At 35.7% G+C, this 25777-nt stretch overlaps 1 protein-coding gene across 1 annotated transcript; it reads left to right on the top strand.

Annotated features, from left to right (window-relative positions):
- The first annotated feature begins 73 nt into the window (after positions 1 to 73).
- LOC111044610 (TAR DNA-binding protein 43) lies at positions 74 to 24127 on the top strand. Its single transcript, XM_022329800.2, is given in 5 exon segments — positions 74 to 448; positions 7425 to 7594; positions 14390 to 14530; positions 22286 to 22557; positions 22559 to 24127. Coding segments are annotated over 5 exon segments (1473 nt in total). The 5' UTR covers positions 74 to 213; the 3' UTR covers positions 23214 to 24127.
- Positions 24128 to 25777: the final 1650 nt, after the last annotated feature.

The raw sequence follows: 25777 nt of genomic DNA, 5'->3' as shown, positions 1-25777 counted from the left end.
GGTTGAATGTGTAGTGATTTAGGATTAGATATTTATATTTATATCTGTTTTGGTATTTTTGAATGCAGTTGAATTGCAAAAATAGTAGGCTAGTGCGTTGTGTACGGTAAATGAAATTTATCTGTCAAGTTGCCTTGTAAGTTTATTTGATTCAGGAACCTTCTCAGCCAACCTCACCGGTCGTTAGCTCAGTAGGCTATCAAAATTACAAAAATGAGCTATATTCAGGTTGCTGAAGATGATGGAGAAGAACCAATCGAATTGCCTTCAGAAGATGATGGAACACTGCTCCTTTCAACAATATCAGCTCAGTTTCCAGGAACATGCGGGTTAAAATACAGAAACCCGGAGTCTCGAGCAATGCGGGGAGTACGTTTAGTAGAAGGCAGATTGCATCCTCCCGACAACGGTTGGGGAAATAATGTTTACTATTGCGTTTTTCCAAAAGGTGAGAGCGATATCTTTCAAGTTATAGTTAATATATTTTTGCATTTATTTGTCCAATAAAACTTGTCATGTGTTCCTTTTGACCTAGCCTAAGGCCATTCAATACTAATCTGATAAAGTCATCTGGATATTGATAAAAAAACTTAAATTACTATACGAGCTTATTATTAGCGTGTCGTACTCTTGTATGAGCTTGTTATTTGATCCAAGGGTTTATGCCAGCGCTACATTCTTGCCAGACGGCTCACTAAAGGTCTACATCTATACGGGCAATATTCACACTCTCGCGCTCGCACTTGGCGTGGAAGAGTGAAGAAGATGCATCAGGTACATTAGTAGGCGGATCTATATGACATGTTTTGATGCTTAATTTTACTTACAACCTTGTCTGTAGTGATATTTTCATTTCGTGCAGACAATCTACCCGGTCATTCAGCTGAATGTTATACTATGTATCTTACTTATAAAATTGTATGATTCTTTATTGAAAATGGGGCCTACGTAATCTTCATGCTTGTGCTTTGGTAATGGGAAAAATCATGTTATTAAACTTCCATTCCCAGTTGTAGAACTCAAATCCATATCTTGCTCTCCCTGTTGCACGCAAGGGATAATTTCCACTTGCTTACAAGAAGAGAAGACAGACATTCCTACAACACCAGAGGAAAAGCGGAAATAGACATCCCTTTTTGTAGGCTTAGTAAGAAGAAGGATTGTTTTCCATTACTAACCCTGCAGATTTACAATGCCTTACCTGACAGAACTTGGACAACAGGAGCTTTAGAACAAAAATCAAAAACTGGTTAATAGAGTCTCCATTCTACTCAGTGGAGGAATACTTTGAGGCCATTAAAAACATCAAGATTCAAGATTCGTTTACTGTCAGAACATTAAAACTATAATGCAAGACATCGTCGAAAAATATACAACCAATCACAAATTTAACATTATATCACAGGTCATAAAATTACATCACATTATTAAGTAGGCCTATTTCAAACTGTAAGGATAGCAGTTAATTACAACAAATTAAACATCAATATATCACAGGTCATAAAAATTACAAAGTACATCACATTATTTATACATTACATGAAGTCATTCATACTCAATTAAAAGTCAATTAAAATATTTTTCACACAATTAAAATTAAGAAGTCAATTAAAATATTTTTCACACAACAAAATCAACATCAATATATCACAGGTCAAAAAAATCAGCTAATAATCGTATGATAAATATGATGCCTACATGCAAGGCCATTTTGACAAAGTAGGAAAATTACTATTTTGAATGTTTTATATGTTTGACTAAGTTTACAAACGTAGGCTATATAAGTTTATATTATTGACGTAGTTCATAATATGTCAACCCTACAACAAGGACCAAGTCAAGTCCACTTTCTGATACAGTCAATCCAGATATCTGGTCATTTCTAAGGAAAGAAGTGTGCAGTAAGTAAATGTGACCTTGTATTTCTGTTAGTGTTGAGGCTGTAACGTTCCCGACAACCAGATCAACCTGGCTTTAGATTGTATTATATGAAAGGGATGAAAAATCCAAAAGTAACAGCTGCTTCGTTGAACATATGCAGCTCAAATTCGACATTGGACAAATATCTGAAAGGCTATCATGTTCAAAGACCAGGGTTCCCCGGATAGATCGTGTCAAAATTTAAAAACTCAATTTACTCAGATGGCGGCGTGCCACAAGGCTCTGTATTGGGCCCCCTGCTCTTCATACTCCTCATGAATGACTTCCCAGACAGCCAGGGGTCCATCCTCTTTGCGGACGACACCACACTGATAGCTAGAGGACGAACAACAGAGGAGGCAGCAGAAAGGTCAGTGGAACAACTAAATGCAGCAAAGTCCTGGTTTACTGCAAACAGGATGAAGTTAAATGAGGAGAAAACTAACCTTCTGGTATGTTCCCTCAAGAGGACTGCAGTGGAGTCTGATCCTGTGAAGCTGCTGGGTTTTGGGTTGACAACAAGTTGAGGTGGAGTCAACATGTGGCTGAGGTCTGCAAAAGACTTTCCAGGGTTATATTCCTTATAAGAAAACTGAGACACATTGTCTCCAGGGATTACCTGGTCTCAGCTTATCACTCCCTTTTTCATAGTCACATCTTGTTTGGAATCCTCCTGTGGGGACACGCGCCTTATTGCCATGATGTGCTGCTCCTGCAGAAGAAAGCAATCAGGGCCATTACTTTTGCGGACTACAGGGAGCATTGCAGGCCACTCTTCAAGAAACTGAAGATACTCACCATCCACAGCCAATACATCCTGTCCTCCTTGATGTATGTCAGAGACAACCTGCAGCAGCTGTCAACAAGAAATCAGATACACAGCTACAATACACGCCATGCAACTGACCTGGATGTTCCCCGATGTCGGTTGGCTGCTACTCAGAGAGGCTTCCCATCAGCTGCCTTGGGCTTCTACAATGGACTCCCAACTGAAGTAAACAGATTACTCGAGTTCGGCTCAGAACTCCATCCAGGGAGTAGAGATGTGTCGTTCGGTCATGACCCGTTCGAATTGAACGGGTCATTAAGGTGAACGAGTGATCCGGATCACATTTATTCAAAAAACCCGTTCATCAACTGGGGTGAACCCCTGTTTTTACTGTCTTTACACATCAACTGTGGTGGACCTTTTTTTTTGCTTGTTTATAGGAAAGCTATAGAAAATTAACCGTTCAATTGAACGGGTCGCGGCAGTGAACGTGAACGACTGACCCGAATCAGTAAAGTGATCCGAACTTCCCATCTCTACCAGGGAGTAGAGTGACAGACTGACAAGCCTCTCCCGAAGTGCCCTCTCAAAGACTTTCTCCTCCTGCCCACGAAAAACACAACATATTGAAATGTTTATGTTTAAAGGGACGGATTCAAGATCCAAAGATTCGAGGAACCCCACACGTCAACCGAAGCTTATTGTGTGTCCACTATATTGAAAATTTTGAGTGCTCGGACAGGGAAGCTATTATGCGATTGAGTCAGTCTGACATGAGGAATATTGATATACTTTCTCTTCCTTGTGGCTGTGTACATGTCATCTTTGCTGAAAGGTGTGGTGGCCTCTTCTCAACAGTAACAACGAACTGAACAGATATACTAACTATAGACCGACATAATCTTCAGTCTCTTGAAGATTGGCGCACAGTGTTCCAGCCGATGAGACGAAGTGGTGATCCAAAGAATCTTTTTGCAGCCCATACAGCCTATCCTTATGACACCATTCTATCCTCATGACCCCAAAGCAAACCCATACTAAACTCAATATGGCTGTGGAAGAGGCCATGGTATGCCGTGACCAGGTAGGCCGTGATCTTTCTGCAGCCCATACAGCTATCCTTATGACACCATTCTATCCTTATGACCCCAAAGCACCATACAATACGTAATATGGCTGTGGAAGAGGCCATGGTATGCCGTAACCATTTACTCCAAAGAAACATGACCTCTCAGCTTGCGCATCAGATATGTGACTTGCAGATCATGTCAACAAGCTGCTCCCATGTCAATGTGGCATTCATCATAAATCCAAGCAGCTTCACACTGCGATCCCCGAAAATTTTTGGATTCCGCCTTAGAGTGCAGAGTAGATTTTGAATCTTCCTCTCCATCAAGTTTGACTTGCTCAGGAACCCCGAAGGTTCAACTTATTTTCATCCTTTCAATGTATTGGAAACTAAAACTTATTTTTGAAATTGAATTATTTGGAGACTCCGTTGTTGACATATGCTTTATCTACGGTTAACACTGATCCAGGATTAGAATGTTAAGTAACCGATATTATAATGCGTTAATATCAATTCTCAAGAATATGAATATCAATTTTCAAGATAGTTATTGAATTTAGTTATAACTTTTAGTCGAGTTATTTTTGGTAAATTTTTCAAAAACTGATATTTTCAGAAAATATGTATTTACTAGATCAACAATACCATGAAGAATCAATCCTCTAAATCTCATGAATTTATCTCTTACCGAATTTGAAATGTTCTGTCCCAAAAATGTAAACTTTAGGCGCTCATATCTCAAAAAGTAATGATCGGAAAAAAATGTTTTCCTGAGAAAACTTTTTCATTTTGATAACTTGATGATATAAGTACAAATCAAAAAACTTTGAAAAATATCACGAGTAAAAAGTTTATTTTTAGCCTTTGCACAACCTTAATCAATATCTGAGATCGAGCATCGATCCCAAGAAACCCAATGATGATTCACTTGAAAATTGTTTACCGAAACATTTTGTGAATAATAAAAATATAGGCTATTTTAAAAAAGGATAGGCCTACTTTGATTTCCTAGTTTTTATACAAGTGAACGAATTTGGGTTTTCTGTGTAACTGTTGTTTAAGGCTATGCAAAGGATAAAAATAAACTTTCTTCTGGTGATATTTTTCAAAGTTTTTCGATTTGTATATCATGAAGCGACCAAAATGATCAATTTTTTTCAGGAAAACATTTTTTTCTGTTCATTACTTTTTGAGATATGAGCGCCTCAAGTTTACATTTTTGGGACAGAACATTTCAAATTCGGTATGATATAAATCCATGAGATTTAGAGGATGGATTCTTCATGGTATTGTTGATCTATTAAAACGAAAATTTTCTGAAAATATTGATTTTTGCGAAAGTTATTCAATTTACTCAACTGAAAGTTATTTTTGTTAATTTTTAGTAAATTGAATAACTTTCTCAAAAAATTTTTGTTTTATTAAATCAACAATACCATGAAAATCCTCTAAATCTCATTGATTTATCTTTTACCGAACTTGAAATGTTCTGTCCCAAAAATTTAAACTTTTAGGTGCTTATATCTCAAAAAGTAATGATTGAAAAAAAATGTTTTCCTGAGAAACCTTTTTTATTTTGATAGCTCCATGATATACAAATCGAAAAACTTTGAATAATATCACCAGTAGAATAGTTATTTGTGCAACTAGTGCGCAAAGTGACAGTTTGCTGCACCGAAAGAAACGTTTACGCCCGAGCCGTAGGCGAGGGCGGAATGGTTTGTTGAGTGTAGCAGAGGAACTTTGCGCACGTATTTCACATTAAGTTTTTCCTACAGTTACCATTGAATATGAAAAGTGGGTAATTATGGGTAAAATTGCCTGAAATCCATCAAATGTTTTTCTGTGTAATTTTATTATTGATAAAAACCTTAATCCTAAAATCCTAAAGTCCTCGTTGTCCTTGGTTATAATATATAATTAATAATTTGCTCGTTGTGCTTCGTTGCACCTCTGCTCACTATAGCAGCCCAGTCACTGTTACCAACTTCATTTTGATTTTGCTGCACTGTTGCTCCATATAACCTACTAAGTATTTTGCGTTGCCATGTTGCAAATCTGGAGTACAGAAAAATTTTTCCCGCACTAGAGCGGAAAAGTGATTCTTTGCGTTCTGTAATCAGTGCAGCAATGGCCACTTTTCAAGGTAACTGTAGGAAAAGTTTATTTTTAGCCTTTGCACAGCCTTAAGGATTAGCACTGGATTTATTCTCCAGCTATTTGCAGGGCAGAACTCAATATGTATGTGTGGATGGTAAAAGCTCGGGCACTTTGTCTGTTAAGTGTGGAGTACCTCAGGGCTCGGTCCTGGGTCCTTTGCTCTTTCTTATTATGATTGATGATTTGAGCATCAATGTCCCATCGAAAATAGTCTTATATGCAGATGACACCACAGTTCTCAATAGGCATTCAGATGACACTCAGGCTGTGGCACTTTCTGAATCTAATTTGAAGGTAGTTCAAACGTGGTTGAATGCAAATGAGCTGCTTCTCAATGCAGATAAAACAACAACAATCACGTTTGGGCTTAAAAGTAGATCTGCTTCCAATAGCACAAATAATAAGGCTCAGAAATTTTTGGGAATCATTGTAGACCCTACTCTAACTTGGACCCATCACATTGCCAGTCTGAAAAATAAGTTGAGCAGCAGTGTATTTGCCCTCAAGCGTCTTTGTGGTGAGCTGGACCAGGATGGCATTCGTCAGGCCTATTTTGGCATTTTCCAGTCGCATATCCAATATGGCCTAATAGTCTGGGGTTGTGCAGCACAAGCGCATGATATCTTTTTGTTGCAGAAAAAGGCTGTCAGAGTCATTGCCAAAGCTCCATTTCGTGAACATTGTAGAGAAATTTTCAAGGGATTGCGTATATCAACACTCTTTTCATTATACATATTACAATGTTTACTGTTCTTGAAAGCTAATCCCGATAAAATGGAGTTGAGAAGTGCTACACACACACATAATACTCGAACAAGTCAATCTTTGAATTTAGCAAGAAGCAGACTCCACAAGACAGATCAAAGCCCCACTAATGCCGCAATCAAAATTATGAATAGACTGCCTTTGAAATAAGACAACTTAATTACAAAAGGTTTAGAAATGTGCTAGAAAAATTTCTCTTAGATAATCCCTTCTACTCAGTCAAAGAATATATGGAGAAAAATTATATCCAAGGGATTTTGAAATGAATTAAAAATAATGTATATTTTTGATTGATGTGTATTGTTGTATATTATGAACTGTATGTAATGTATATTTGAATTTCAATCCAATGTACTACTGTGACTGTTTATTGTAGTGGTTTATTGCCCGTTTTTATTGTGCTGTATTGTATTGTGTTGACTGGCCTATATGTCAAATTGTGATGTACTATTGAGGCTAATAAAGATATTCTATTCTATATTCTATTCTATTCTATTCTATTCTAAGCTTGATGGTTCTGAAACACGATTTAATACATAAATGCTTTTCAAAGCCCTGCTAGAATAAATATTGATAAATTCAATTCTGCATGGCCCCTATTAACAATGAATAACTATGTTACCTGTAAGTTACAGTAGTATAACTTAATATTTGTAATATAGTATTATAAAAGTATAATACTATAATAGTAGAAAAATATAGTACCTAACCGTTCAACTATCATATATTTGTCTTTTCCAGAGAACAAAAGAAAATCCGATGACCATCTTGAGAACTCGACTGCTAAGACAAAACGTATGGAAACCAAAATGAAATGTACTGATTTGATTATTCTTGGTTTGCCATGGAAGACTACAGAGCAACAACTGCGGGAATACTTTGAATCTTTCGGCGAAGTTCTAATGGCCCAGGTAACTAACAGCAATTATTCACAAATAAATAATAATTATTCCATAATTGCAACTCAAGTAAGTTGTAGGAAAAAATTGCTACAAAGCACGTTCTATGAGATGCAACAATATTTCATCTGCTATTTTGTAATTGAATTTCGCTAATGAAGTCAAGTTCTAAGTTTGATAGATTGGTTGGCCAATCTGAGGCTATTCTCACACTGCAAGAGTTGAAATTGATCGTACTATTCAAGTCACGCTGCATGCATCAATTCACACTTCTTACTTCCGAAGAATGGACATTGATATGTCCAAAGCTCCGCCAATTTATGTAGACGCATAACAATATTATCCATAGCTATTACAAATTGCTTTTTTCATATCATATACAGTTCAATAATTATTTTCTTAGTCTATATTATGTAAATTATAATTTTGCCGTATTTTAATCTATTGTATGTAAGTGTAAAAGCTAGTATATTATTGTAATCTACATAAATAAAGTACTCAATCAATCAATCAATCTCTTCACCACGGTCCGAGGATTGGGGAATTGTCATGTTTTCTATCGGTTATCAGGATCGTCAATAGTCGAGTAGGAAGGTTTGCAATGAGTGCAACTTTCATACTGCATGCAATATTAATCGTACTTATTAAATCAATCAAAACGCAAAAACGGTTCAAATTTTCTTTTTTCTGGCTTTAATTTGATTCAAAATTCCAATCAGAAAATTCGAAAGAATACTTGTAAGTTATTTGTATCTTTGTACTCACCTTGGACATTTTTATATGGCTCTACTTCACAGAGGGTACTGAGTTCTAGATGAAATCTTCGAGACTTTATAACTCGGCAACAAAACTTTTCTCCAGCTATGTTTATAATATATATCGCTCAAATAGCTAATAGCTAGAGGGATTAAACTAAATGTGAACTGCTTTTATTGAAATTATATTTTGAAACAAATGAATTAAAATTGAAACATTTTTTTCGAAAATGAGCTGCCATGAGATTGTCATGTACTCTCAAAAGTAAGTTACACTATTAAATAAAAAAAGAATAACACACAGAATTTGTTTAAGAGGCTGTATTTGAGAAACTACATATATCAGTTATTGTTTTACATAATTTATTTATTTATTTACATCAATAGAAAAATTACAACAACATATAGAGGCTTACATGCCTCAGGCTTACATATAGAGGTTTATGCCAAAACAAGCCTCATTGAAAATCAATTGTTTACATAAACCGAAACTAAATTAGTAAGAAAGAAAAAACGAAAAATAGCAATAAAAATAGTTTGGAAGAAACATTATAAATAGAAAATAGCACAAGACACAATAGAAAATAGAAAAAAGATTGAAGGAATAATAAAAAAATAGACTAATTGAAAAAAAGAGAATAGGTAGCAAGCCTATTTTAAGAGGAAGAATTTGAAATTAACATTTTTTAAGAGCTTGATAACTTTTTTCATTAAAATTGCGCAAATTGTCAGCGAATATATCTAGAATTGTATTCAAATAATTGTACAATCTAACAGTTTTTTGTAAGAAGCAATTTGCATGATGTACAGTGTATATTCTATCCAAAGCAAAAAACATATTTAATCTAGGTCTATTTAACGGAACAAAGATACTAAAGAGTTCGATAATATTCGGAATGTCTAAATGATTATTCAATATTTTAAATAGAACAATATTGATGATATGAAATCCCGCCTGTTCTTCAACGACAAAATTTGAAAACTGACTCTCAGACTCGATCAGTACATCTCAATCAATCTCAATACATTTCTTGTATCTTGGTATAATTTTTTAATCCAGTGTCATACCATTCTGCCGCTAAACTTGTTAGCCATGTCTGAACTTCTCTGAGATTTTCTTTGTCTTCCCCCAAGCTGTTGTTTCATCTGTGGAAACAGATGAAAGTCGCTTGGAGCGAGATCACGGGAGTATGGTAGGTGTCAAAACATTCCATCCAAACCCTTCAAGCATAATTGTCTTTGACAATGTTCGGGATGAGTGAAGTGGATGGGCGGCCATTGTTCGTCGTGTGTTGTCCTGCCTTCAATAAATTATTGGCGCCAATGAGAAACCATTGGCCTCGGCCAATTTTTTCATTGTAAAAACTGCACAACTCACGATGAATTTCAGTTGCATTTTTATTGTTTGCCATTAAAAATTAATCACACTGCGTACTTCGCAATTGGCGGTAGGAGTAAGTGGTAGCTCCATAGTGGTTTGATCGCAACTGACAAATAAGTCATGACGGCCTTTTAGAAATTTTACAGTGCTACCACAACACCCAGACGAAAGCTCCCTGCGAATCCCAGACGTCTTCTGCCAACTGCGCGGATATAAAAAAATAGTGTAACTTACTTTTGAATTCTCATGTCAAAATTAATGAAATAGTATAGAAAATATCGTAGAATAATTCGTTCTTAAAGCACTCTTTTTCCAAGTGGATTCATATGGTAATCTGATGAGTACCTAATCTATTAAAACAGCGTTGCCAAATTTTATAAAGTTTCAAATTTTTAAATTTATCCACAGAATTGTTTGTAGAATATCATTCCCGATATTCGAGTTGCACTGAGAAAGTTTCAAGAATGAAGAAGAAATGTAGGTAGCCCACATTGGTAGGTAATACATTCTAGGTACATAGATTTTTACTTTCCTTGCCCTATTACCATGGGTAAGGAAAGCATTGCTTTCCGAAAAAATTAAGGTACCCCAATTTCTAAATTTTTATACGTTTCAAGGTCCCCTGAGTCCAAAAAAGTGGTTTTTGGGTATTGGTCTGTGTGTGTGTATGTGCCTGTGTACACGATCACGATATCTCATCTCCCAATTAACGGAATGACTTGAAATTTGGAACTTATGGTCCTTACACTACAAGGATCCGACACGAACAATTTCGATCAAATGCAATTCAAGATGGCGGCTAAAATGGCGAAAATGTTATCAAAAACAGGGTTTTTCGCGATTTTCTCGAAAATGGCTCCAACGATTTTGATCAAATTTATACCTAAAATAGTCATTGATAAGCTATATCAACTGCCACAAGTCCCATATCTTTAAAAATTTCAGGAGCTCCGCCCCATCTATGCAAAGTTTGATTTTAGATTTCCAATTATCAGGTCTCAGATATTATTTGAACGAAAAATTGCGAGTTGAAAAGATTGAGCATGAAAATCTCTTCAAATAATGTCTAGTAACATTTTCACCTGAAATTGAAAATAAGTTTGAAATTTGAGAAAAATGTGATTATTCAATTGCAAACAGTTGGCAAGTGTTGATTCTATTAAATCAGTCACTATGAAGAGATAGTAGATCTCGTGTGTCTCCAGCGTATTGACCTGTCACCAGCTGGCTCAGATCTCCAAATAGTAGACTTGAGATGCGGGTGAACACTAGCGTCAGGTGATCAATTTTCATAACGGCAAGGAGATTTATGTGAGTGCGCCACACCAGATTTTTGTTGATTGATAGCATCATGATAGCAGACCATTTTATACGGAATACTTTCGACAACTGGAAAAATAATTTCAATTATTTATGAGAAACTTTCACCACTCATTAATTTTTTGAAACGAAAACGTTCCTAGCATGTCGTAAATTCCATGTTTTCTGCTCGACATTGACGGACTAATCATTTAATTATGGGATGATATTCTACTTACATTCTGTGGTTAAATTGAAAATTTGAGAAAGTTGCAATTTTACACAGTTTGGCATCGCTGTTATTTCCTGGGATGGCGAGCAAAGTCTCAACTTATTTTATACAAACCTTAGACCAGTTATAGAATAGACACGCCCCATACTGAAAGTCGATGAAGCCAACATCTACTGCCATATCGCACCGCCCCATCGTGACGTCAGCATCGCATAGAAAACTTTTCTGTAGACTTTTCTGTTTACGTTGTTTTCCATAGCAGATTGTGTCTATTTTAGATGGAAGTAAATTATTAAAGAACTAAAGTTATATAAGTAAGAACTTATATATTATATATATATATAATATATATATATATATTATATATATATATATATATATATATATATATATATATATATATATATATATATATATATAATATATATTGCTTATTATATAATGCTGACGTTACGATGAGCGATATGGCAGTAGATGTTGGCTTCATCGACTTTCAGTATTGTGAGCAGGGACGCCTCCACCAAATATGTAAGCAAGATCTGCCTTCACCGAGTATGTAAGGGTGGGAAAATGAAAAACAAGAAATGATCGTACAGGTTTTTGATAATTAAAACAAAACAATAAATTATTTGTACAAATTAGAATTATAATTAGAAATAACGAAATAATAATAAACAGATGAATATTTCAAGGGCTACTCGTTTTGCTGCTAGTGAAGATTCAATTGTTGTTATGAAAAATTTAAGAACAATCACTCAGTAGTCACCTACCTTTATGAAAATGGCTTCCCAATTTGGCATCCACTGGTTGAAACGCGACGTTAATTATTAATTAAAAATCAAAAAACTGATCTAATGAAGTGGGTTCAGATCCCTTCCTATTCAATAATACAATTCTCTTTAAACTGCCCGAACTGTGACAGGAAAACTGTATTATAAAACAAGAAGAAAATCTATCCCCTTCACCAGAACAGCCGGACATTACTCACAGTCCTAACGAACGAGCTCACACACCACAGACACACTCTAAAAGTAAAATTTTGGGTATTAAATATAACTCAGTCATTGCCAAACATGGAAGCCATTTCAGTACATATTTTTATCTGTCGCACAAGCGGCACGTTTGTTATTGAAAACAAAAGAGAAGCTACATTAATTTTGACAACAAATGAAATAAACAATCTTTCTGTCGATGACAAAAATTGTTCAAAGACAAAAACACTGTTCATTAAACTTTTCCAAATTAAAACTCTAAAATCCTGATCAATATGAGATAAATATATGATTCATATATATATGTCTCATATGAACAGGTGACACATCACCCATCCCGCTGAAAGACTCGTCCCTGAGTCTGTAGTCAAGAGGGGAACGAAAAAATAAATAATAATTAAACAAAATAATATACTCCGGAAACAAACGTGTGCCTGATTGACTTGATAATGCTACTATACATTGAAATCAACATTTACATAGAAAGGTTGGTTACTCAAACTAAATTACAAAGATGAAATCCAACAACCACATTGGAAAGTAGTCTACTCAAACTATATTACAACGATTCAAAATGAAACTATGCTGCACAAACAATAGTTCTCTAAATAGATTAACTTTTCAACAAATACAATCCAAATTTTAGGGGTTCTGGAATGTAGATAGGTTAAAGTAGTTCTCAAAGATGTAGATGATATTTCAATGTTCTGAGCGATGAACTGGTAGTCGTCCTTGTATGTGAAGTCCTCTCATATTTGTCCGATTCTTGTATGTCCGCTGTTCGTCGATGATCATTATAGTTTCCTCAACTCCTTCAGACCTCCAGCCACAGGTACAAATTGAACCATGTACCAAAGATAAGATGACGATCGTAAGGTATCCAAGGTTGAAGTCGAGCCGTCTCTCAACTGTCGAAAAAATCTCTCGCAGCTCAGCTCGCAAGTAGTAGTGTCCAACCAGTAATAGGCTACGGTAGTTAAGTAGTCACCGGATAGTAATTCATCAAACTGCCATCCAATCGAGCCGCCATAATAATGAAATCTCCCAGCATCGGAATTCATCTGTTATGATTTCCACAGAAGATGAAGTTTGTTCTTCGTTATATGGAAGCTCTGATTAGCGCCTGATGTCCTCTCCGTTGTTGAGAAGTGTACACCATACTACATGATGAAAATTCAGGCCCTGCTTGTGTTAACAGCCAAACGTCTCTGCTTGCATAATATCCTCCAGATCTTCAGGAAAATCGATCTCGTAGAGTGTAGTGACAATTCACAAGTCGCCTTGCGCTGTAGCTGAAGTCATCTCGAACAAGCCCGTGGAGTCCTTGAGTGCTTGAGTCATAGAGTCTATGAAATCCCGCGTTGTCCCGAAGTCCTCGAGGTGAAGTCCACATGCTCCCGCAAAGTCCGAAGTCGAGAAGATGTAATATGAGAACTACTACTTATAGGAATATGAATGAGTATAAGAAATTTAAAATCTAATTCAAGGAAAATTTTTAGGAAAGGATAACCCCTTTACAATTATGATAAATTCTACTGTATAAAAAACAACTTTCAAAATCAAACTACTAACTTTCCATTATGCAATCATAAAACTCTACAGCTAACTTTAAACAACAAATCTCAAATTCAAGAAAATAACTTCAAAGGTGAAAAATCAAATTCAATGGGGCGTGTCTATTCTATAACTGGTCTAAGATACAAACTTTAGTTACTCATCAGGCAATTGGCAGGCAGTTCAACTTGACCAAAGAACTTTGTAGTTACTTTTTATTCTTCAATAAAATGTTTGTTTCCATTATGAACTGCTTGTTAATAATCATTTCTGAACAATTGAATTACGACATAGCAGTCTGATATTTATAAATAAAAAGCTATAAGCTTCTACTCACATTTGTGGAGCTCTTTCGGTCACTAGGCCCTTCCTCAACACTGTTGACACTTCCGTTATGGAAGTCACAGTAAGTAAGCAGCGTGGGTCCTTCACTAAAAATTTGATAAAATTTTAATTTGTGGCTATGTCTGTGTAGGTGTGATTGTTTTCTATTATGTGGATGGCAAATGATTTTATTATATGAATGTTGGTAATTAATATAGAGAAATCTCCACTAATACGATTTTACAAACTAAATTTATGTGATGAATTCAGGTGAAGAAAGACCCGAAGACAGGACAGTCGAAGGGGTTCGGCTTCATCAGGTTTGCCAACCACGAGACGCAAATCAGGGTGATGGCTCAGAGGCACATGATCGATGGACGCTGGTGTGACGTCAAAGTACCAAACTCTAAGGTGCGTGCTAAGAAGTCATCTGAAGTCATTTCATTCATATACTAACCTATCCTTACTGTTAAGAAGACATACCAGTGCATGCTACTACTCTGTACGATGTAAATATAACTGTTGATACAAAAACAAAATCAAAATAGTTATTTGTGCAACTAGTGCGCAAAGTGACAGTTTGCTGCACCGAAAGAAACGTTTTATGCCCGAGCCGAACGGTTGTGGAATGGCTTCTTGAGTGCAGCAGACGAACTTTGCTCACGTATTTCACATTAAACTTTTCCTACAGTTACCATTGAATATGAGAAGTGGTTGATTAAATGATTATGGGTAAAATGATGGCTGAAATCCATCAAATGTTTGTGTGTGTGTTGCTGTTATTAATAACAACCTTAATTCATTTAAAAATTAATAATCCAATTGAATTTGAAAATTCTCAGCCAAAGTTCTCATTTTTATTCATTCAAGAATCAGAAAAAATACAGATAAAACAAAAAATTCACATTCAAAATACACGCCAACAGCTTGTTGGCTGAACCGAGCTGCAAAATGGCTGAACTCAACAAGATGGCTGAACCGACAAGCGCGTGACCTAGTGGGAAGAATCGTACCTAAGTTTGTTTCATCCAGCTAAAAATTACTGAAACACGATTCAGAAATTTAGACTTTTGCTCAAATTAACGAGAAAAATGCTCAAAGTAACTGAAAAATATTTATAAAATAACATAGACAACAGAGAATATTTATTGTAGTATTGTTATGTTTTTTACTATTTTTATTTATATGAATATCGAACGGTAATCATTCAAATTCACCTCAAAATTCGAATTTTATAATGTATATTTGCTACTATTCTCATTTCTTGGAGTTGAAATAATATTATCTATAGAAAAGAACTATTATTTATTATTTAATGATGAGAATTCGTAAATGATGATTATTTAATTATGATTTAGATGAACATTATTCTTGTTTTGGATTTCTAGATTGGGATTTTATCATAAATGTAGGGTAGCCATTGAAATGATTCTTATCTAAATCTAACCACAGTCATTTTTACCAACTTAATTTTTGTTTTCGTGCACTAATCCTCCATATAACCCACCAACTATTTTGTGTTGCCATGTTGCAAATCTGGAGTGCAGAAAATTTTTTTCCCGCACTAGAGCGGAAAAGTGAATCTTTGCGTTCTGTAATCAGTGCAGGAATCGTCACTTTTCAAGGTAACTGTAGGAAAAGGTTATTGATGACTTAGTTTGTGTTCGTAACAAATTCAGCCACCAGTGGGTCGCCAGAGACCAATCATTAGCGACCTAATGTAAAGTATGCTGAAGCACCAGGGCTTCGCCTCAATCTGGAAACCGGTCATCAAAATGTGGCGACCCAAGTGTAAAGAAAAAATTAAGAACCAATGCATCCTGACTCGTTCGGACACTTAGCGTTCGACTGTTTGCCGATGCTGTTGGCTGAACGTAATGCGAGTCTGAAAGTTTGTTGGTTGAGACAAGAAATAGAATTGAAGGGTTCGGTAAAGCATAGTGTGAATGCCTCAAAAGTGCAAGGATAAAATTTGTTGCTGATAATAGCAAGTTTTCCGGTATGGCATTATTTTGTCGTATTAATCAAGTTCAATAATTAGGCAAGTAATTAAATCAAGTTTAATATCATTTAATAATTTTAATTAAGTTTTGGACACACAATTACGAAACGTCCTGAAAGTGTTGGCAATTTATGTCCACATGGAATAGATTTTTTTCCTATACTATAGCCTACATATCTAGTTTAACTAATGAGATAATTTCTGCTATCTCAGCACACTACTTGTTGGAATAGAATGACAAGAAATTCTATTTTCAATTGCGCATGCCTAATCATCGTGATTTATTTGTTCTCAGAATGCAAACAGGTATATACGGCACTAGTAGAATCCCTAATGCGATATGGTTTAATAGTTTGGGGTGGGACTTTCGATACCCATATTAAAAACCTTTTTCTAATACAAAAATTCATCATAAAGACAATTTTAAAGAAACCTAGAACTTATGATAGTAAGATTTTGTTTAGTGAATTTGATGTTAAAACTATACGACAGTTATATCTTAGTTGCATAAAAAATTACAGTTTTAAATACGAGCATAATTTCCCTCTAGCCGATGACATAAATTATAATCTTATACCTAATACAATAAGAAAATATGAAATATATAACACCAACTCAGCTCTTCTTAGAAGGCAACTTTACTACATTAGCAGTAAATTCATAAATATACTAGAAAGTGAATTTCCACTTAATAATTTCCGAAATAATAAACACAGAAAAAGAGCCATAGAGGCATGGCTAAACTTGAATTATCTCCAATCGTTGACTTTTATACAATAATCAACTTCATATTATAAATTATATTTTCGAACACTTCATACGCTAAATTCAAGTTTATATATTACATCCCTGATTAAGCTGATTTACGACTCACACTGGCGCACAAGGAATCTTCCTTTTGCCGGTGTTTTTGCCTCACCTACTGTACTTATGCATGTGATCATACATTGAATCTTCATTTTAAAACTATTGTTTGTAACGTAAAGGATATAATTTCGTTATTATATCTAATTAAATAAATGTATGTATCTTGGTTTAAGTGCAGTAGCATACACTTATATTTATTTTTTGTAAAGCTTTTTTGTATTTTGTTTTTGACAAATAAATTCATTCATTCATTTTCGTGCATGCTTAATCATCGTTCAACTGTAATAAAAATGTAAAGACATTTAATTTCTTCAGTTGGTGTTAGCTCATATAGAAACAGCTCATATAATAAGTGTACATCTAAACTGATTCTGAGAGAAATAATCAGAAAGTTGAGGAAGTCTTGAGAATTTATTGAAATTTGATGTTTGCATGGAAGAGAATGGTCGGATTTACCGATTATTTGGTTATTCTTCGCACCACTCAACTTCCCTTAATTATCTCATTGGTTAACTTACTATCTGGTGAGAATCCAGGGTTGAAGTAATGATATTGAGTGCTGGTGGAAAGAGTGTAGTAGGGGAAAACGTTGATTTCCAATGAATTCTACCCAGTCGGACTGAAAAATAATACTATTAGCTTTCAGGGGATCAATGAGTGATCACAACACATTGACAGAATGTTCGGCAGAAAAAATAAACCAGAGCTGCAATATTTGAAAGGGATTAAATGAATTTGCATTTAAAATAGATCTAGAAAAAATGTATAACTTCTAGAATATACAATCATTGCCTTGCTTTTGGCCGCGCGTCTCCAGACGCCGCTAAGGAGTTGCACCTTTGGTTTCATTATGTGCCAAGTTTTTAAATAAGTAATATCTACTATAGTTGTATTTTATTTTTTTTCTGAGAATTGAAAACATATTCTATTCTATATTTTTCCCTTGAAATGCAATATCTCATAATGATGATGATGATGATAATAATAATAACAGTAAATTAATAGATCAAACTCCTTTAATAGATGGTAAATTGATTATTATAACTGGGTAATGAAATGAAAAAAATCAATGAACTTTTACATGTGTGAATTACAATGAATTTGATTCTTGTCTAAAAATGAAGAAGTTTAAGGTTAGTGGTTACCAAATGAGCTGACTCATATTTGAAATACAGAGTGGCCCGAAATTCAGTTGACGCTAGCAATTTTTAAAAGGTCAGTTGTTGTTACAAACCAAACCACAGCTGTTTAAGTTTGTTTACCACATTTTAGTTTGAGGTTATGTTTGGAGATTCTTTGTGATAGTGTGTTCATTGAATATAAAGTTGACAACAGAACAGCGTGTCAACTGACTTATGGGCCACTCTGTATACAGGGTGATTCATAATTATGGTAAAATATTCTTTTAATATTCTTATAATATTCTTTTCAGAATTAAATTCTCTACAATTTTTATTGCGAAAAATTGTTGGTTTACTGGTCATTAAAGAAAGTTATTGGGAATCAAACGTAGAAGTCTGTGTTTTTCTACTTAGACTTTTTGCATATTTCAACTTTTTTCTCAAAAACTACTCACACTACAGCTTCCAGACCATTTTTATTCAATTTTTCAGATATTTTTCCATATGAATCCAGCATAAGTTTTTCAAAAACTAGTCCCCAAACAATTCAGCATCGGTGTATTTCACCAGAGGAACTGAACTCCGGGCGAAATCTTTCACTCTGTATAGCTCGCTAATGAAGCGTTTATGGATATTTGTTTATAAGAACTTTTTTTCTTATTCTTACCTCTACTATCACGTAGTATATTTTACCATATTTATGAATCACCCTGTATAAGAACAGAAGCAGTCTTCTATTAGTCGATACAAAATTTCGTTTACGGTATTTTCCTTCTAAATTGTTCACAATGAGTTTGGAAGAAAGTAGAATTATTGTTTTGATTAATCATGAAATATTTGATAGTCTTAACACGGGTTTAATAGGGAATCAAATAGTTGATGACAGTTTTTCGAATATCATAATTATATGTGGGTGTGTTAAGGGATTCTAAGTAAAGCTTTCAGACTTTTCTTGAAAAAATCTGGTGTGGTACACTCACACAACTTTCCCTGCCGTTATGAAAATTGATCCCCTGACGCTAGTGTTCACGCGAATCTCAAGTCTACTTTTTAAAGGTCTGAGCCAGCTGGTGACAGGACATAACGCTGGAGACACACGAGGTCTGCTATCTCTTCATAGTAAATGATTAATAGAATCAACCGTTGCAAACAGTTTGCAATTGAATAATCACATTTTCTCGAATTTCGAGCTTATTTTCAATTTTAGGTGAAAATGTTACAAGACATTAATTATTGTAGAAATTTTCATGCTCAATCTTTTCCACTTGAAATTTTTTGTTTAAATTGTATCTGAAGATAATTGGGAAAGTAAAATCAAACTTTGCATAGATGGGGCGGAGCTCCTGCAATTTTTACAGATATGGGACTTGTGGCAGTTTATAGAGCTTATCAATGACTATTCTAGGTATAAATTTGATCAAAACCGTTGGAGCGGTTTGGCGAAAAACCCTCTTTTTTACATCATTTTCGCTATTTTAGCCACCATCTTGAATTGCATTTGATCGAAATTGTTCGTGTCGGATCCTTGTAGTGTAAGGACCATAAGTTCCAAATTTCAAGTCATTCCGTTAATTGGGAGATGAGATATCGTGTACACAGACAGACACACACACACACACACACACACACACACACACACACACACACACACACACACACAGACCAATACCCAAAACCCACTTTTTTGGATTCAGGGGACCTTGAAACGTATAGAAATTTAGAATTTGGGGTACCTTAATTTTCTTCGGAAAGTAATACTTTCCTTACCTATGGTAATAGGGCAAGGAAAGTAAAAAGAGCTGCTATCCATATGTGCCTACTCAGTGGAGGAATATGAAGATTTTTACAAACCTCAAGACAGAGGTTTAAGAAGATAGATAACATGTTACTGTTCGATTAATGAAAAATTTTTATACCCTTTTTACAGGTGGTCAGTGGTTTAAATAATAATTCTGTCAATGTGTGTGTACACTCCTAATGGTATTGTTTGTTTTTGTAGCCGATTATAGTGAGAATCACGTTATAAAGTTAGTGGGAGTTATAGGTCGGCATGGTTGCCATATATATATTTAGCGTATGGCTTTCAAGACGTATCAATCAGTATCCATTCCATTTTCAGGATCATCATTGGAATAATCCCTTGTCATATATCCAGTCCGTTTAAGTAAGCTATCGACTCTGGAGTTGCCATCAAGAAATCTTCTTCTGTTCCTCCTCTGAAGGCTGTGATTGCACACTCTTTCACTATATGGTCAATTGTTTGTTTTTCCCCACATTCACAGGAGGGCGATGGTATTTTGCCCCATTTATACAACAAGTCACCACATCGACCGTGCTTGGTTCTAATTCTGTTAGAGTCGACCAAGCTTTCCTTGGTAAGCCAAAACCTGGTGGCTTTTGGGAGAACCATGGGATTTGATCTCGCTGCTTCATAGTCCATTCCTGCTGCCATGCACTAAGCAAATTGAAGTTCTGTTCTGTAGCAGTATCGATTGCAGTTTTTGTTGGTGGCTTTCTTGATCGCAAGCGGGTTTTATTTGCATTTTCAATATCCTCATGTATTCTCAGGTCTGGGTTATTTGAAATTTTTTCAAATTCTCTGATGAGAGCATTTTTACGACGCAGGTTTGGTGGTGGTATGTGGCTTAGAACTGGAAGCCATTCAGTAGGTGTTGATTTGATGACTCCACTAATCATTCTCATTGTATGTTGAGATGGGCATCTATTCTGTGTGTGTGAGGACTGTTTAGCCACACAGGTGCACAATATTCAGCAGCAGAAAATACAAGACTCAGAGCTGTTGAGCGCAGGGTTGAAGCTGAAGCCCCCCAGCTAGTTCCACAAAGCTTTTGGTTGCCAATTCTCATACTACAGCCTTCCTTAGTAGATGAATGTGTTTCAAGCTAGTGCAGTATATCTGACATCATATTTAATATCGGGGACCGAGACTCGCTCTGGAGTACAAAAGCATAAAAAGTTTATTACGAAAGAAAAATTTATAATAACATTCATAGTTCATACAGAAATGTTCTATCTAATCACAGTAAATTGAGATTAATTCCCAGAGGAAGGCAAAAATTTCGCTCACAAAGGCCCGGTTGCACAAAAGCCGGTTAAATTTTATTCCTAATTAATTTCACGTGAACCAAATCAGAGAAGACCATTTCAAAAAGATGGATCTACTGGAATTAATCAGGATTGAAAAGATCCCGGCTTTTTTGCAACCTGCACTAAGTACCTGATTGAATGATTACAAAAGTTCAACAGCTGAGTCATAATTTTGTTACAGTTCCACACACATGAACTCGCTCACTCACTTCCATCATCAACAGACGACGAAATAATAATTATTATCAGCTGTTTTTCCAAGGATAAATAATACTTATCCTTTTTAATGTCCTTAAGCGAGTTTTCCCAGGGATGAGACCTAGTGCAATCGAATTTTTATATTATAAACCTACTATGTTCTGAATTCCGTGAGAATCGTTAGAGCCGTTTTCGAGATCCGGTGAAATACAAACATCTAAACATATAAACAGAAATTGCTCGTTTAATATTATAGGATAGGATTATTGATTCGTGTTAATAATGATGATTAATAAATTATATTGTACTCGTCATGAAAATATATTTTCTCGTGATTTAATAATAAAATTTTATTTTTAAGATGAGATAATTTAAAGTTCATTATATTAATTCATAACCTACAAACGATTTGGAACGCGCATCGTCGTTGACAATCCGCAAGAGCTAGAAAAGGATAGATTCATCTGCTTTGCCTAATGCCAGACAAGGATAGCAAACCAATGTCAGAAATGACTCAATGATGAGGATTTTTTTTTTAATATTATAATATTTTCGATTTGCAACGGTCACCAGCGGGCAAAGTTTATTCTTTTGCTGGTGATGCCATTATATAATACGTAAATTATACAGAGATATTTATGATTTTGAATTATTATTTTCTTATTTTTAAGTTAACACTTGTATTTTGTTTAAATTTATTGTTCATCATATTTGATTTGCTCTTTATTTGAGATTGTTTTTTTAAATGGCGAAATAAATTATTTGATTTGATTAGATGTTAATCAGGATGTGACTTTATAACGTGAGCCTCAATGTGGGCAGAATTGATTGGAATGTGTGGAGTGAGGTGTGGCGTTGTTTGGTTTGCAGGAGGGGTTCATGCACCAGGTGCCATGCAAGGTGTTTGTCGGCCGGTGCACGGAGGACATCACGGCCGACGACTTACGTGAGTATTTCACCAAGTACGGAGAGGTGACCGACGTGTTCATTCCGAAGCCATTCCGTGCTTTTGCATTTGTCACGTTCCTAGATCCGGACATAGCGCAGGCGCTGTGCGGCGAGGACCACATCATCAAGGGGGTCTCGGTGCATGTGTCTGAGGCGGCGCCCAAGAGTGACTTTGTGGGCCGCTCCTACGGGCCGGGGGGGTATGGGGGGCCAGCGCCAGGGGGGCATGGGTCGCGACCAGAAGAACTTCGGCGGCCAGTATGGCGGTGGGACTGGGGGCGGTCACATGTACCACCCCCAGCAGCACCAGGGGGGCGGCAACATGGGGGGAGGCCATGGGGGGTGGAATCAACCTCCGGGCAACCGGGGAAACCTGGACATGCCTAACCTCCAAGCCCTGGGCATCACAGGGCAGGCCGGGGCGGGAGGTCAGGGTGGGGGCCAAAACATGGCCTCCCCCATGGGAATGGGCACTTTGAATCTGTCGGCCCTCCCTATGAACCCAGCCCTGGTGGCTGCCGCTCTCAACCAGGCCGGATGGGGGCTGATCGGCAACCTGCAAGGGGCACAAGGTGGAGGCGGGGGCGCGGGTGACGCCCCCCAGTTTGCCAACTCGGGCCCCGGTGGCCCCGCCTTTGGGGGCGGTCCTCAACAGGGTGGTGGTCCCCAGGGGGCGGCGGGCGCGGCTGGAGGGGGGTTTCTAAGCTGGATGAACCAGGGGGGCGGTGGTGGTGGCGGCAATGAGCCGCCTCAGGGGGCGGGGGGCGCTCAGGGCACCAATGGCCCCCAGCAGCAGGCCTCCTGGCCCCAGCGCAAAGAGCAGCCTGGCAACTTTCTCAAATATGATTGATTCTTACTGTGTAATGTTAATTGGGTGTAGTGTGTTGTGAATTATTAATATTATTAGTTGTAGTATGCTGTAGAATGTCAGTGTGATGGGTGATCCTATATATCATCAGTATATAATATATAGTAAGATTACCAACATAATATATATGCTGTAGAATGTGAGTGTGATGGGTAATCCTATATTATATATCCTGCAAACATTGATATGTATAGTTGGATGACCAACATCTTTTGAGACCATACGCTGCGTTCAGACTTGAGCTCCATTAACACGCGCATTTTGCTTATCATCAGCTGATTATATCTGTATCTTACTGTAACCAGCTGATGAGAAGCGAAATTCGCGTGTTCGTGGTGCTCAAGTCTGTATGCACCTCTTCATACATGGTGGCCTAAACGCCAATATTCATCAAACAGATTATGCTACATAACTTGATGGGTGGTGACTTTTGAGCCACTCTGTATACCAGCGTAACCTACTTTATGAAGTCTATTTCCAAATTTGGGGAAGAACAATTTCGCAATATGCCTATTAATATTTTCCCAATCAATTCTATGGTTTGAGTACTATCAGATAGGTAAATAAATAATATATCTTTCAAAAGTTTGCCATTGATATATTTTAATAGATTATATTGATGTCATAGTTTTATACATGTGTTTAGATTGCACAGATGTATGGTTTAGAATGCTAGTATCTGTGTTTTATAGTGTGATGGTTATAGCTATATTATAATCCTTGATCTATATCTAGTAGGATAAATAAGAAGTTGCCTTTAAATATTTTGATACATTTGATGTGAAGTTTTAGTATCTATAATAGATTGATCTATATAATTCATATCAATGGCGGTACATAACCGCCCGATAAGAAGGTATAACAAGATTTAAGCTTTGTATTGCAGCCAATCGTATTAATATATTGATACCATTCATTTATTTATTGAGACAACACTGTTGGTGGTAGGCTTAAGCCTATAGCAACAAAAATTGCATAACATATATTACAATAACAAAAGTCATAAGAAACACGTACTTGAATTCAAAATAATAATTAATTAGAAAGTAACAATGCATCTAGAAAATAATTGATGAAAATTGAAAGAAAATAAATGTAAACATTAACAATAATGGCGAATTTTTTGTTGCATTGTTTTATATATAAGTTGATAATCTATTGTGAGATGAATATTTAAGTTTATGAAACGTTCGCAAGTGAATAATCATTTATTTAATTTGAGTGCGTAAGAGTAATTGAAAGAAATCTGTCTGACGTGGCAAATGCAAAACCATCAGTACAAATAATGTTGTAGTAATGTGAGTGCAGGTATGAGATCTGAGTGAGTGTAATGTACGCAAGATGATGGCTATGAAAATCCAACGAAAGACTGTCTTGCTAGAATGTATTTGAATGCGTCGAAAAGTATGTTTATAAATAATGTAAAAAGAAAATACTAAGTCATCTAATGTATGGATTTACAATCCATCTGCTCTTGGAGCGTATTCATTTCTTGTTACATCATTCTAATCGATCAACGGTAACTATAATTTACTATTTTCTCATCACTGAAATTTAAACGGATAATTTTGTTGATCAATGTCTAAATTGATTGGAGTAAACGACTGACAACAGTTTAATACTATTGATAGAAATCGCTAGGCCATTCTATTTTAAATGAAATGACTGAATAATCGTACTACCAACCACTCTTCCACATGATATTTTGATATTATGTTCTTGAGTATTCACTTGGAGCTCAATCTCTTTGAAATTTCAACAAAAATCATTCGTAGTCAATGCTATCAGTTTTTGTAACAAATACAAAGTTCATGTTTTATATAATCATATAAAGTCACTTTGCTTTATGTATGTTAAAAAGTTGAAATATTTTGAAAAGAAATTAATAAATGTTTTTATTCACAACTTTTTCTTTTCTTGTTCACTACTCTTCTTATGCCCGGTTGGATTTTAACCTTGATTAATTTCATAAGAACCAATCGCCTTTTTGATAAGATGGCTTCTCTGATTGGTTCTCGTGGAATTAATCACGATTAAGTTTAACCGGCTTTTGTACAACCGGCTCTGAGACTAAAATAGAATTAACAATCTGTTTTGAATCAAGATCAAGCTAACATATTTAAACAGAAGTATCAAGGCCACAATCAAATTAATAGTGAACAAATATCTTTTTAGGGAGACTCCTAAAATTTCAAAAAGGGAATTTTCAATTCAATTTTTCCCTCCATCATGCCAAATATATACCTTCATAATATGAAGTGTACCTAAGTATTATTGTACATATTATAACATTTTGATCTTTTGGTATCTTGAAATTCCCTAAAAGAACCTGGCATCCAAAATTCATTCCTGTCACTTTAGAACACTATACATTATCTTATTTTGGTTTAATCTTTTTTGTTTTTCATGAATTTTCATCAAGGGGAAATTTAACTCCCCTCTTATATTGATTGAGAAAAGTGAGTAAAGAAGTCTCAAGTAAAAGCTACTCTACGTTCGAATTTTCATGACTCTCTTCCTGGATATTTAAATTAAATTCTTTATTA

The sequence above is a fragment of the Nilaparvata lugens genome, chromosome 1 (genome assembly GCF_014356525.2).
Source record: "Nilaparvata lugens isolate BPH chromosome 1, ASM1435652v1, whole genome shotgun sequence".
NCBI lineage: Eukaryota > Metazoa > Arthropoda > Insecta > Hemiptera > Delphacidae > Nilaparvata > Nilaparvata lugens.
The sequence above is the reverse complement of the archived record's forward strand: the minus strand, read 5'-3'. Positions and strand labels throughout refer to the sequence as shown.